Source organism: Eubalaena glacialis, chromosome 3 (assembly GCF_028564815.1).
Source record: "Eubalaena glacialis isolate mEubGla1 chromosome 3, mEubGla1.1.hap2.+ XY, whole genome shotgun sequence".
NCBI lineage: Eukaryota > Metazoa > Chordata > Mammalia > Artiodactyla > Balaenidae > Eubalaena > Eubalaena glacialis.
The window spans coordinates 61,689,010-61,702,942 of NC_083718.1; the positions used below are offsets into that span (position 1 = coordinate 61,689,010).

General features: G+C 34.6%; 1 protein-coding gene across 3 annotated transcripts in view; it reads left to right on the plus strand.

Moving 5' to 3' along the window:
* The window catches only part of VAMP4 (vesicle associated membrane protein 4), a 29,680-nt gene extending 16,066 nt beyond the window's left edge, over nt 1-13,614 (plus strand). For 2 of the 3 annotated variants that reach the window (XM_061185718.1, XM_061185719.1), the window contains 4 exons: nt 4,288-4,388; nt 6,336-6,415; nt 9,493-9,544; nt 11,603-13,614. In XM_061185718.1, coding sequence (XP_061041701.1) covers nt 4,288-4,388; nt 6,336-6,415; nt 9,493-9,544; nt 11,603-11,631 — 262 coding nt within the window. In that variant the 3' untranslated portion in view covers nt 11,632-13,614. The remainder of the gene's footprint in view (nt 1-4,287; nt 4,389-6,335; nt 6,416-9,492; nt 9,545-11,602) is intronic. The other variant, XM_061185720.1, reaches the window with a different exon arrangement.
* The last annotated feature ends 319 nt before the right edge of the window (nt 13,615-13,933 follow it).

A 13,933-nucleotide genomic window follows, 5' to 3' on the forward strand; every position in this document is an offset into this window, starting at 1 on the left:
AGAGGCTTGCAAAATGACTTGCAAAGCCACATACATAGTAAGTGATAACGCTGAATTGCAAACCCAGATCTGTCTGTGTCCAGAGCCTGGTCTCTCTACACTACACCACGTGGCTTCCCTGTAGTGGTGATAATTAGAATAGAGACATCTCAGGAACACAAGTGCCATCAGACTCTAAGGAGGATTTAAAACAATGTTAAAATGTCTTTTCTCTACATGTCTTGATATTTTCCTGGGTATGTTCTCTCTTGTGTCCTTTCTTCTACTATATGACTCTTAACAGGAAATGATATAAATCTCCACACCCTCCTTCAAAAACTTGCTTTTTCTTTGAGTCCTTAATTTTCTATTTCAGTTAATGACCATCATCTACATCTACTCAGTTGCTCAAATTATAAATCTAGGAGTTCTCTACCCTTTTCTTGCCCCAACTCCATCACCCATATCCAGGTAATCATTGGTTCCTGAAATATCCCCTCCTCTTATTCCTTTAGCCTAGAACTTTCCCACCATCCATCACCTTTTTTTACTCTGCCCAGTTCACTCTTAACCTCTCAAAACTCAGCACCAGGATCTTGATGCCATCTCTGGTCCAGGCTGGATTCATCTAGGCTGCACGACTGATACCATGTGTTTCCTTCCATTATGGCACTTGACATATGGTAATATAATCCTAGCTACCAGTGTTCCCCACTAGACTGTAATCTTGCTGAGGATCAAAACATTCACATCAGTATCCTCAATGCATAGCATAATAATAACTCCTTAATAAATATTTTTGAATAAATGAAATACTTAATTCAGATCAGAAAATATTTGTTGAATGCCTGTTTTCTACCAGGCACATTTCACATGACCTGGGAAACAGATGAGTGGGACAATCTCTGTTTTTAAGGCATTTACAGTATAATAGTGAGGATAAGACCAACAGAAAATACAAATAGAAATCAAAGTATTGTAACTGCTATGAAAGTGTAAAAAATCATGGGGAAATACGTTTTCACTTTTTAAAAATTTATTTATTTATTTATTTGGCTGTGCCGGGTCTCAGTTGTGTCACGTGGGATCTTCATTGTTGCATGCAGGATCTTTAGTTGCAACTTGCTGGATCTTTGGTTGTGGCATGCGGGCTCTTAGTTGCGGCGTGCGGGATCTAGTTCCCTGACCAGGGATCGAACCCGGGCCCCCTGCATTGGGAGTGCGGAGTCTTAACCACTGGACCACCAGGGAGGTCCCTTTCCACTTGTTTTTTTAAAAATTATCCTTTATATTAAAGTAAATAAGTAGGTGATTTTCTTCTTTTTTTTTTTTCTATAAAAGCTGTGTTCTGGGCATGAAAATATCTTGAAATATAGAAACACAGTCATGAGATTTTCCGTTATCTTAAGATTGAATGAGAGTTATACAGTGGCTGGATTAAGAGGGTTATACCAGTGGATAGTAATATGTGAAGGAGAAAGTAACAATAATTTATTAATCACTTGGCAGGAAAAATTAAAATGTTGGGTGGTTTCCATTAGCCATAGAGATTACATGTGTGTCATGTTGTTGAGGTAGTACCCCTAGGTTTATCATAATCTAGTAGGACTTAATCTGGAATTTTATGAATTCTATTCCAATTAATCTGCCTGTATTATCCATGGAGTCTTTTGCTTATGGGGATTCTGGGACCATAACGATTCCTTCAGTTATTTTGGTTTTATTTTAAAATCACATGTAGTATAGGTATGTTAATATCCATAATAGCTATAATCTGATGATGTGTAGGAGCTGCCGTACATTCTGTCCATTTCCACCGTGCTGCGCCTTACTTTAGGCTATTATCTCTTGCATATGATGGAAAATAACTACCTAGGAATTTCAAGATTGGCCCTTGATAAACAATAGCTCTGCTTCCATTATAGTTAAATGGTGACCTCTACATTCTTGTATCTGCCTTATAACTCTTTCTCAATTAGCTGGATGTGCTTTGCAGGACTTATACCCAAACTGTTCACTTATTCAGCTGTTAAGTATTAAGTGCATACTCTTTCCCAAGCAATGTTACAGGTACTGGGGCTACAAAAGTGAACAAAGTAGGCAAGGTCTCTGCATTTGTTGAACTTACCCCCTAGTGGGGAAAGACAGGAAATAAGCATGTAAATAAATAAATACTTTCGCTTGGTGTTAAATGCTGTAAATAATATAGAGTAATGGGTTAGACACAGACTGTTAAACAACTCTGAAGGTTAATGAAGTGCATTCATTGCACATTTAAGCATACATTCCATGAGAGCCGGAATTATTGTCTGCTTCGTTCAGTATTGTTTTCCTAGTGCCTAGAACAGTACATAGTAAGCTCTTCTTAATTATTTATTGAATAAATTGCTTAAGTATTTGTGCCATTGTTCTTGTATAAGATTTTAAATCTTTAGCTGTCTGCTTAGGAGTTGCAACAAGACCTCTTAGACACGTGGGGGCTCTTTCAGATCTGTGTGGGCAGAAGGGAATTCTCCATGTCCCACTTTAGTTGTGCTTCCGTTTTATACCCTTTAGTAGAATACTGTGTGAGAGGCACAGAACTCTAGGAAGCTATGATGAACCCTGAAGTCTATGTGTGGATAATCAGTGGGTGCTTTTAACATGGGAGGGGGGGTGACTATCATCAAACATAGTAATTCTACTTGAATCTGAGGATGCTTCTTCTGAACCCGTATGTGTCTAAATGGGCCTTCATTTTGTTTTTAAAGCAAACTTTTTGAAGATACAGCTTCGTGACAGGGAAAGGATAGAACTCTTTTTCAAAAGTACACACGTCCTGCCTTACTCCCAACTCGCTATAGAGTAGAGGGGCAGTGAGGAGATGTGTATTGTGAAATTTTTTTAAAAGCTTCCTAGGTGATATTTGATAAATTGATACACTTCCCCAACTAGAAAGAACAATTGCATATCCTTATTTATTTAAAATATATATATACTTATAGTTGCTAGTAATCCACTTTAAACAGTTTTTATATTTTAAGCAGTTTTTGAGTTATAAGAACTGTGAGTTCATTTTATTTCTCCTTTTAAATATTTCTCTGGCATGACTTATTCCATAAACTAATTTAAGGTAACATTTTGTCAAATGTTGAAGCAACAGGGGAAAACTAGACATTTGTCAAATGATTGAAGCAACAGAGGAAAACTAGACACTTAATCATTTCTATGTTTATGTACTCTGGTGGTAACTTCTGAGTGAGAGTAGGCAGCTGAGGTCCAATTATTAAATTTTTGAATTTAGTTTAAATCTTCATTGAACATGGGACTTCCCTGGTGGCGCAGTGGTTAAGAATCCGCCTGCCAATGCAGGGGACACGGGTTCGAGCCCTGGTCCGGGAAGATCCCACATGCCGCGGAGCAACTAAGTCCATGCGCCACAACTACTGAGTCCACGCACCTAGAGCCCATGCTCTGCAACGAGAGAAGCCACCGCAATGAGAAGCCTGCGCACCACAACGAAGAGTAGCCCCCGCTCGCCGCAACTAGAGAAAGCCCGCACGCAGCAACAAAGACCCAATGCAGCCATAAATAAATAAATAAATAAATTTATTAAAAAAAAAAAAATCTTCATTGAACAGTCTGAAGTTTGGTTGGAACAGGCTCTCATCACCTGATATAAAGAAGAAAATCATATTTTCATTTTGAAGAACAACCAAAAATGTTTCCTCTTTGCTCCTTCGTGGGTGCTTCAAAACCCTCCCAAGTGTTGCTCATTGTTTTAAACCCTGTTTAAGAGGAAACTGATGAGCTGTGAAGAGTTACACCCACTGAGCCTTAGTGTCCTAGAGCATACTGTACCTTTCCATTTTGGAAACTGAATATTTTTCATAGGCTTCTAACATACCTCGGCAAACTCTTTTGTTAGCCTTAGTGTGTGAACTATATGTAGAGCAAAAGTAGCTTATAGCTGTGTCTATGTGATGCCTCAATGGCCTGTTGAAAAGAAAATGAAACGGATTATTTAGAGTCAAGCTATTTGACTAAATTCTGCAGTTACTGAGCATTCTGACAGTATATTTAATTTGAAGAAACAGGGTTAAGAATAAACTATAAGTTAAATATTACTTTATTTGTATCATGTTGTCTTTCAATTGCCTGAGTAATCAAGCCCACAAATGGAAGGACTGTTGCTACAAGCCTTAAACATTTTAGAGTTGAATAATTCTGAGAACTTGCTGTTTTCTATCATGTCTAATGAAAGTCTCAAAAACTGTAAAATTCTCAAAAGAAGAATGCATTATTTTTTAATCTTTTTTTTTAAACTAGTGTTCAGAATCAGGTGGATGAAGTCATTGATGTCATGCAAGAAAATATTACAAAGGTAATAGAAAGAGGGGAGAGACTAGATGAACTACAGGACAAATCAGGTACAGATACTTCATATAATTCTTGATGTTATTAATCTGTTTTTTGATAGTTTACTTCTCCCATTTTTCTAGCCAAACTTTAGGAATCTTGACTTAGGAAAAATGGCATTTATGGTTTTAATGTTTTTAACTTTTAGCTCCCTTTACTTTGTTTTTTTTATATACAATTTATTCAAGTATAGTTGATTTACAATGTTGTGTTCATTTCTACTGTACAGCAAAGTGATTCAGTTATACATATATATATATTCTGTTTCATATTCTTTTCTATTATGGTTTATCACAGGATATTGAATATAGTTCCCTGTGCTATACAGTAGGACCTTGTTGTTTATTCATTCTGTGTATAATAGTTTGCATCTGCTAATCCCAAACTCCCAATCCATCCTTTCCCCCACCCCGCCACCCCCCGCCCTTGGCAACCACAAGTCTGTTCCCTATGTCTGTGAGTGTTTCTGTTTCGTAGATATGTTCATTTGTGTCATATTTTAGATTCCAAATGTAAGTGATATCCTATGATATTTGTCTTTCTCTTTCTGACTTACTTCACTTAGTATGATAATCTCTAGGTCCATCCATGTTGCTGCAAATGGCATTATTTCACTCTTTTTTCTGGCAGAGTAGTATTCCATTGTAATATGTTCCACATCTTCTTTATCCATTCATCTGTTGATGAACATTTAAGTTGTTTCTATGTCTTGGCTATTGGAAATAGTGCTGCAGTGAACATTGGGGTGCATGTATCTTTTTGAATTATAGTTTCCTCCAGATATATGCCCAGAAGTGGGATTGCAGGATCATATGGCAACTCTATTTTTAGTTTTTTGAGGAACCTCCATACTGTTTTCCACAGTGGCTGCACAATTTACGTTCCCACCAACAGTGTAGGAGGATTCCCTTTTCTCCACACCCTCTTAAGCATTTGTCATTTGTAGACTTTTTAATGATGGTCATTCTGACCGATACAAGGTGGTACCTCATTGTAGTTTTGATTTGCATTTCTCTAATCATTAGAAATGTTGACCATCTTTTCATGTGCCTGTTGGCCATCTGTATGTCTTCTTTGGAGAAATGTCTATTTAAGTCTTCTGCCCAGTTTTCGATTGGGTTGATGGCTTTTTTGTTATTGAGTTGTATGTAGCTCCCTTTGCTTTGAATCATCTTATTGTTGTATTATTTCTTTAATTGATCAGTTGAGAATGGAAAGATTAAAAATTCATTGTTGAAGAGTTAGATTATTTTTTTCTTTTGTCCTGTTACGTTGATGTGCTTTGTATTTCTCCTGATCTCAAGGAGGATAGGTCTAATCACTTCTTTTCAAACTTATTTCACACATATCTAATATTTTTATCTTATGCTTTCTCTGATGACTTAGTAACATTTTTTTACTGACAAATGTTAGTCTCTGTTCTTAGTTCATGGCACTTATTAGGCACTCACATATTTTTTAGATGATGAATGGCTGAATGAATATCTGATTAATCCTTGACAGACTTTTTTAACCAAAAAACTTATTTAAACACTTTTAAAATATAGTTTTGCTTCAAAATCAGTCACTTTTGATATCTTCGAAGAATCTAGCCTTCTCCGTGTGTAAATTTTTTTTTCTATAGTTGTGCCAAGTATTTGAATTTTTAAAGAGTATTTCTACCAGAATTCATAAGTTTATTTGAAAGCATTGAGGCCCTGGGAAGACTTCTCTCACTCTTATTGTAAAAGTGGATTGAGCAAACTGACCTGCAGCCATTTTTTACTTTTTGGTTTTTTCTTTTTTAGAATACAGAATGCCAGAGTTTGTGGGTAGAGGAAAGGAAAGATGTTGTTTTCATGCTTAAAAGGGAATAGATTTGCAGAAGTAGAAATTAATGTTTCCTTGTCTTTGTGTGACTAGATAAAAGAATGCTGTTATGTCGATTAATCCTTCTCTCCATCCTCTATGTGATATAGAAAGCTTATCGGATAATGCAACTGCTTTTAGCAACAGATCCAAACAACTTCGAAGGCAAATGTGGTGGCGTGGATGCAAAGTAAGTAAATTGGAATATATTGGATAGGTCCGTCAGCATATCCAGTGGTATTCAAAGACGTGAAGAAAAAAGGGCCTCTAGGTGATAAGCTCTGTGGGGAACGGGACTACAACTGTCTTGCTTATTATTATATCTTCTGAACCTGGGACATGGTGGAACTCAGTAAATATTTGTTGAATTAATATCTTATGGGTCAGAAATAACTAAAGGAATCAAGCAGTGCCTAAAAGGATGTTTTCATGGATTTCTTCGTAGAGAGTAATCCACATTTTATTAATAATTTAGCTTCCTCTAGATTTATCTTGTAAGAAATATTAACTTGTAATTTATTTTTAGTACCTTTTTGGAGCAACCTATAGCCTTACATAGAGATATTTAAAAGACAGAAAGCAAGCCAGAGAAAAATATAATTTTCTGTTGGACGGGGAAAAAAATAAAAGCAGTTTAATGTGTCAGAATCCATATGGCAAATGGGGCTAAAAAAGAAAATCCCACTGTCCCTCATTATTCCAGAGAAATAAGATACAGTCTTATGCCATACCACCCTCAACCTGCCTGATCTCAGAAGCGAAGCAGGGTCAGACCTGGTTAGTACTTGGATAGGAGAAATAAGATATAAAAGAAAAATTTGTAACAAGGAAAAAAATGGGAATCATTATATGCTAATATATTCCTGAAAAACATTTTATGGAAATGAATTTACTGCTTAAATCAAGTATGGCTACTATATATCAAACAGAAAGATGTTTCCCTTAAGATTTTATAGCAAATTTCATGTCATATGAACAGATCTTTTCTTTTTCCTCCTGATACTGTGTATCATTTTTGGCTTTGTTGAAAATCTTAGATATACCACATTGTTTTTAGTCTCTCATTTTCAAGTTTAGCAATAACTTTCAAAACTTGATGTTGACATATGCTAAGGATTTCTTTCAAGAGTTGCCTTGGATTTGTTTATTTTTGTTTACCTTTTGAATCCTCTTACTTTCAGAAATAGAACTTAGGGAAAGAAACAAGTTTCATTGCTCCTTTATGTAGAATTTAAATTTTCTGTTTTTCTTTAATGAATAAATTTTCTATTTCTATAGAAATTTTCTATCCTGCAGACTAGTTTGGAAGAACAAAAGGTCCGTGAGCTACCTCCTCTCCCCACATGACTCATTCGTGTGGCCATTAACAAAATGATAATGTGCATTTTGCCTAGCTTTTTTTTTAGCTATATCTAAAGAGTTTCATTTTGTACTTTACGGGGTCCACATCAAAGGAATAGTATGCTTTTAAGGGGAAAAATTGAATTCTATTTTTAATTTATATTTTTAAATAGTCTCTATATCACTACCATTTTCTGGATTAACTTCATAATGATTATTTGGGAAGAGCTAAGGAAAGGGATATAGGGACAGAAAAGAGATCAGAGGTTGCCAGTGGCTAAGGATGGAGGGGTGGAGATTGACTACAGCAGGGCATGAGGGAACTTTTTGAGTGATGAAAATGTCTTATGTTCGTCTATGAAGGTGATGGTTGACAACTGTATGTATGTCAAAACACATCAAAATGAACTTAAGAGGGTGAATTTTATTGTATGTAAAGTATATTTTAATAAACCTGACTTTAAAAATAAGTAAGTGAACAGAATTATCCAATGGGTGGGGAGTGAGAATCAGTGACACCTCTCTTAAGTATCTTATGGGGCTCTGAGGCTCTTATGTGTTTAATGAGAAACAGATTTTTGTCCATGTTGTTTGGAAGAAGAGAGCTTTGGACATGCATGAATACGTTACTGCCATTTTTGGTTGTAAACGTTTCCTGGCCAGTGTTAGAAACTCCATTTATTTAGGTGTTTTAAAATTGGTATTGATATTTCCATTTAAATCTTCTAAATGTTAAGCCTAGCACAAATTAACAGGGCAAATTAAGATATATTTTTGGTAAAGTTGAAAAGCTATTGTAAAATTCCAAATTACTTTAGAAATGTTTTCAGCTTAAAAAAAAGATGCAGAGCTTCCATATATTCTCTGGATCACTTGGTCACTAAAGTACTTTACAGTGTAAAGTACTTTCTACATTTTTTGGTTATCATAATTAATAATTTTAATAGGCACCTGGTATTCAAATTGGAAAGCGTCCATGTATTCTCTTGGTCACTTTGTTCTTGTCATGAATGTAATGCCACTAAAATGCAGCCAGTAGTTTTATTTTAGAAACATTTCATTAGGTACTTCTAGTTGCTGTTTGTGATATTCATCAGAGGGTTTTATGTGTTTATAATAACTGGGTATCTTTTTTCTGAATGAACCATCTTTAATCAATTATCTATGAAAATGTTTGGTGAAAACAAGACTCATTTGAATTCATCAGGAAAATCAAATCAATTTATAATTTATGCATTTTAGGATTAGATGAGGAATGTGACAATTTTATGGGGAGAGGTGATGTAGACCTAAAATATTAACTAGCTAAGGACTAATCTTAAGGTTTCGTCTCTCAACTGTGAAACTGACACACACAATGCTCTTAGGCAAGTTATTTATTAAATGAGGTTCTTCACGAAAAATCTAAATTATATTCCTCAAAATGAAGATAAAAATGCTAAGAAGAAAGTCAGGGGAGCAAAAACTAACAGAATTCTAATATACTTTGAGAATAAGTGCTATAAAAAATGCTGCCTTATACTATATATATTGAACCATCTGTATTGGATGCCAATCTTATTCATAATATCCTGACACTTCTGAACAGAGTTGATAAAATATTGTTCTTTTCCTGGTCTTAGATTAGAAATGTGTGAGAAATCATAGACAAAAAAGATCAGGCCCATAAAGGCTTTGACGATTACTGTTTACTCTTCAGCCTTAAACAATAAAATCTCGGCAAGCCAAAACCCTCAAATTTGGGGAACTCTGATTATTACAAAAAGATGCAAATAGTCAGAAGTTCATATGAGAAAAAATTTGGAAACCTTTCAAGGAATGAGCCTGTCCAATGATGAGTTAGTGTAATGTGGTAAACAGCACAACAGATAGTCTTTATTAACAAGTCAGACATTAATCCTTCTTATGCCTTTTTGTGTGTTGTAGATAAAAGCCATCATGGCTTTGGTTGCTGTTATCATTTTGTTAGTGATTATCAGTAAGTATTTACTGGATTATTAATTTGGGGGGGTGTCATTTGTTTTGAAGTTCATTTAAATTTCCTTTTTAATTTATATTCAGTTGACCTAGTATGACTAATGTCAGGATTGAGTAATGACTTCTGACTGCAGTAAGGAGCTCTTAACCTAGAATCTGTAGCTCTCTGAAAATGCACATAAATTGTATGTAAAATTTTATGTGAATATGCATATGTACAGTTTTATGGTGAGAGTATATCTTTCATCAGATTCTCAAAGAGAACCTCTGTCCTACCCTCCACCCCTACCCCTGCAAAGGCAGGGCTAAGTGATTTGTTTGAGGCCAAATATGACTACTGTTATGCTCAGGACCATAACACTCATTTTCTATTTATTTTTAACTTTTAGGTATGGCAGCTTGCATTTCATAATATTGTGTTTGAAGGAAAATCCAGATAAATTCTCCAGATGATAATTTTTGTTTTGGATTTGAGCTTCATTTCAGTCATTGAAACATAACTCTTGCCCTTCCTTTTTTTTCCCCTTAATATTCTTTTTAAAGTCAGATCATTCAAAAAAATTTTTTTTAGTGTAGTTGATTTACATTGTTGTGTTTGTTTCAGGTATACAGCAAAGTGATTCAGTTATATATTATTTCAGATTATTTTCCATTATAGGTTATTACAAGATATTGAATACAGTTCCCTGTGCTATATAGTAGGTCCTTGTTGCTTATCTATTTTATGTATAGTAGTTTGTATCTGTTAATCCCGTATTCCTAATCTATCCCTCCCCCCTCCCCTTTCCTCTTTGATAACCAGAAGTTTGTTTTCTATGACTGTGAGTCTGTTTCTGTTTTGTATATGGATTCATATGTATTACTTTTCAGATTCCACATACAAGTGATATCATATATTTGTCTTTCTCTGGTCAGATCATTTTTAATACCTCCTTTTCTCCAAAGCTTCTTTATCTATATTTACAGGGATTTTATAAAGATTTGGAAAGTATCTCAGAATAACCATTTGAAAAATTCCATGGTGATACTCTTTTTAAACAGAAAAAAAGATTTTGTTCTAAAGAAAAAGTCAGTCCTCATCATTTGTGGATTCTGTGTTTGTGAATTCACCTACTAGCTGACATTGATCAGTTACCCCAATGCTTTCGGAGTCATTGGCAGATGAGGTCAGAGAAGCGAATGTTAGTGCACAGTTTCTCATTTTTGTGTGTCTTGTTGATGCTTTTGCTGTTTAAAAAGGCCCCCAAGTATACTGGTGCTGCAGTGCTGGCTAGTGTTGCTGAGCACAGCAAGGCTGTGATGTGTCTTGTGGAGGAAATACACGTGTTAGATGAGCTTTGTTCAGGCGTGAGTGACAGCACTGTTGGCCAGGAGTTGAGTGTTAATAAGCCAACAGTATATAGTAAATAAGGTGTCTTCCAACAGAAACATGTAAAACAAGGTTATGTATGGATTGGTTGTCAAAAATGTTGTAGCCAGAGGCTGGCAGGGATTTAAGCCTGTGTTTCCCCTCAGAGCAGTGGTTCAGTGTTTACTCATTCAGTGTTTGTGGTGACTTTATAGAACATAACTACTGCCAGTACCAAGAATCAACCAATGGAATGTTGAATAACATAAAGAAGAAAATAAAATCCAACTGTTCTCTTACCACACAGAGAGAGCTACTATTAATATAACTATTGTATATACTTTAAGTCTTTTCCTATTACTATATAAACATGTTTTTCAAAAACTAAGATCATATGTATACTTTCTAATAAATATATTGTAAATATTTTCCCGTTATTAAATATTTAAAAAGTATTTTAGCTGCTTTATGCTATGGTTATGTATTAATCTATTTGATCAAAATGCTAATGTTAGACATTTAGGTTGTTTCATATTTTTGCTTCTCCATTCCCATTTGTTATCTATCATTTCAGATAAAAGTTGTCCTCATTAACTATTTTCAAAATGGACACTAGTTTCAAAATGGACACAGCTACATTTAGGAGTATTGTTTCTAACATAGCATATGAATCTGATTTTGATGTTTCTTTTTCATTTTTTTCTCTTGCAGTTCTTATAGTTGTGAAATACCATACTTGATTTGATGACAGATCTTCATTAAACAAAATCTGGGACAATAATAATAAAAGACTGCTGCATAATTTAAATGAAACCCATGTATATAACTTTCAAAGCTTCTTTTTCAAGAAATTAAGAGGCAAGTGTCACTTCAAATTGGAGCATTGAGAATGTCCCATTATCTTCTTCCCTTCCAACAAAGTGTGCTTTTAATAATTATGTTTAAGGCAAAGATAACCAGCCTCGATTTTGCCATATTCCAAGGGTCTAATTTGAAACTAGATACTTGCCAGTTCATTATTTGTATATATAGTTAAACACTGATAATGATATTTCATACTGTTATTTTAATGGCATAAGGACTTGCATTTGTTGCATCAAGGTGGGGGTCAGGCTGGTGGTCAGGGAGCCTCTGTAGAGTACCAAATCATTATGCCGAAAGACGTGTGTAACCATTCCATTGATATTTGCAAGATTCTTCTCATATTACAATTGCTTTGCAAGCAATTTTCACATGTTTATGGGTGTAACAAAAGCTAAGTGTTGTAAATGTTGCTGCCTTCAGCTATAACTAACAAACAACATTCCAGTAAACCTATTTTTGACTGTATAAGGGAACGTGTAGTAATTTTTTGGCATTTGGATTATGGAAATGGGAAATATAAACAGTGTGAAAAGCCTAGTATGGCGTCATAAAACTGGAGATAATAAAATTATTGGAGAGTGTCATTGGAGTATTTGAAAGTGACCAACATAAAGCTAGAAGTCATGGTCTGGTCTGTTTGTTTTCAGTTAGCCTCCAATAAGGAGGACCAGTCCAAATGTGAGTAAATGAAATCCACAGGTAACTTGTCCCCTACTTTTCTTTTTGTTAATAGCTTTCCTCTTTAACTTCAAATAAATAGCCCTTTTACCAGAAGTGCTAAAAGTAGCAAAATCATCTGCTTAGAATTTGTGGGTTTTGTATTCCCTCTTTATCTCCTGGAAAATGCATGTGATATGTACAATCCAGTGTCAAATTAGCCAACAATAATGAATATAAAAAGTCAGGAGCCTAGCTAATCAGTCAGTCAGAGTAACCAAATGCTAGGGTCACCATTAATCTCAGTCTGTTTTTATAATGATAAAAAGTGTTGTTAACTTTAAAATATGCCACCCTTCTTGGGTTGTTTAAACATGTGAAAGTGAACATACTTAGTTCTCTAATGTGTGTGAGGAAGAAGTTTTATAATAAAATTGGAGGTTCTGCAAAAACTTGTGTACATGGACATCTTCACAATGTATATATAACTCTAAATTTGAAATAGGGTTAATAGAAAGTACCAGTATTTAAATAAGAAAAAAAATGATCCTTATAGGGTTTATTGCTTTGGTAATTTTAATTCAAAATGTATGAAACGTAGAATCTTCGTTTTTTTTTTTTTTTTAATTCTACAGGATTAGTACTAAGATGAAAAAAATGTTCTCTTTAGAATGGAAAGAAATTTGAAGGGAAAAAGCAGATTAAGAGATATTCAAGACACCTTCAAGTCATGAAGATCTAAATATAATTGCTTAGTATTATAGTCTACTAAGAACATTTAAAAAGAAAGAGATAAAGGTCTTGCATACTATGGAGTGTTTTCTCTGGTCTCTCCACTTTTCGTAAATGTCAATTACTGTAAATAACAAACATAATAAATACTAAACCCTTTGACAAAAGAGGATACCCAGGAAAATGAGCATTTTTAGAATTTCAGTAGCTAATCTAGTTCAGGAATGGGAATGTTTCAACTGAGTGGACAGAATCAGTACTAACAAACATGTGTGTCCTTGATTTGGGATTGGAACTAGACTCACCAGTGGTTAATTTTCCATTAGTTGGTATAGAAATCTGGTTTCTTCATATCTATCAGTGAAGAGGAAGATTATTTCTCAAAAAGAATCCACATTTCCAGTGTTTGTTTCTTTAATAAAGTATGCTTTTAAATAAAGAAAGAAAATAAAATTTTAAAATTTTTAACCATGAAAAATAAAGGAAATATTTATATGACAATACCATGTATACGTCGTTCTCTTTGTATTTAAATATATTGCTGCTGAGAATACTGGTGGCGGATATGTTACTCTGTTAGAGCTTTGCACTAATGGTGGCTTGGCTCACAGTTTATCATTTCATCTTTCTTGGTCTTCATTAATCCTGAGACCCTTAAAGTGGCTGGCATGTTTATGACTTTATTATCATAACCTTGGAGACATGAGCCTTCAGAAAAAGAAAAATTTGTTCAAATTGATGCCAGGCCTACCTTCCTTCCCTCCCTTAATCATTCTTTTTCTTATTCAG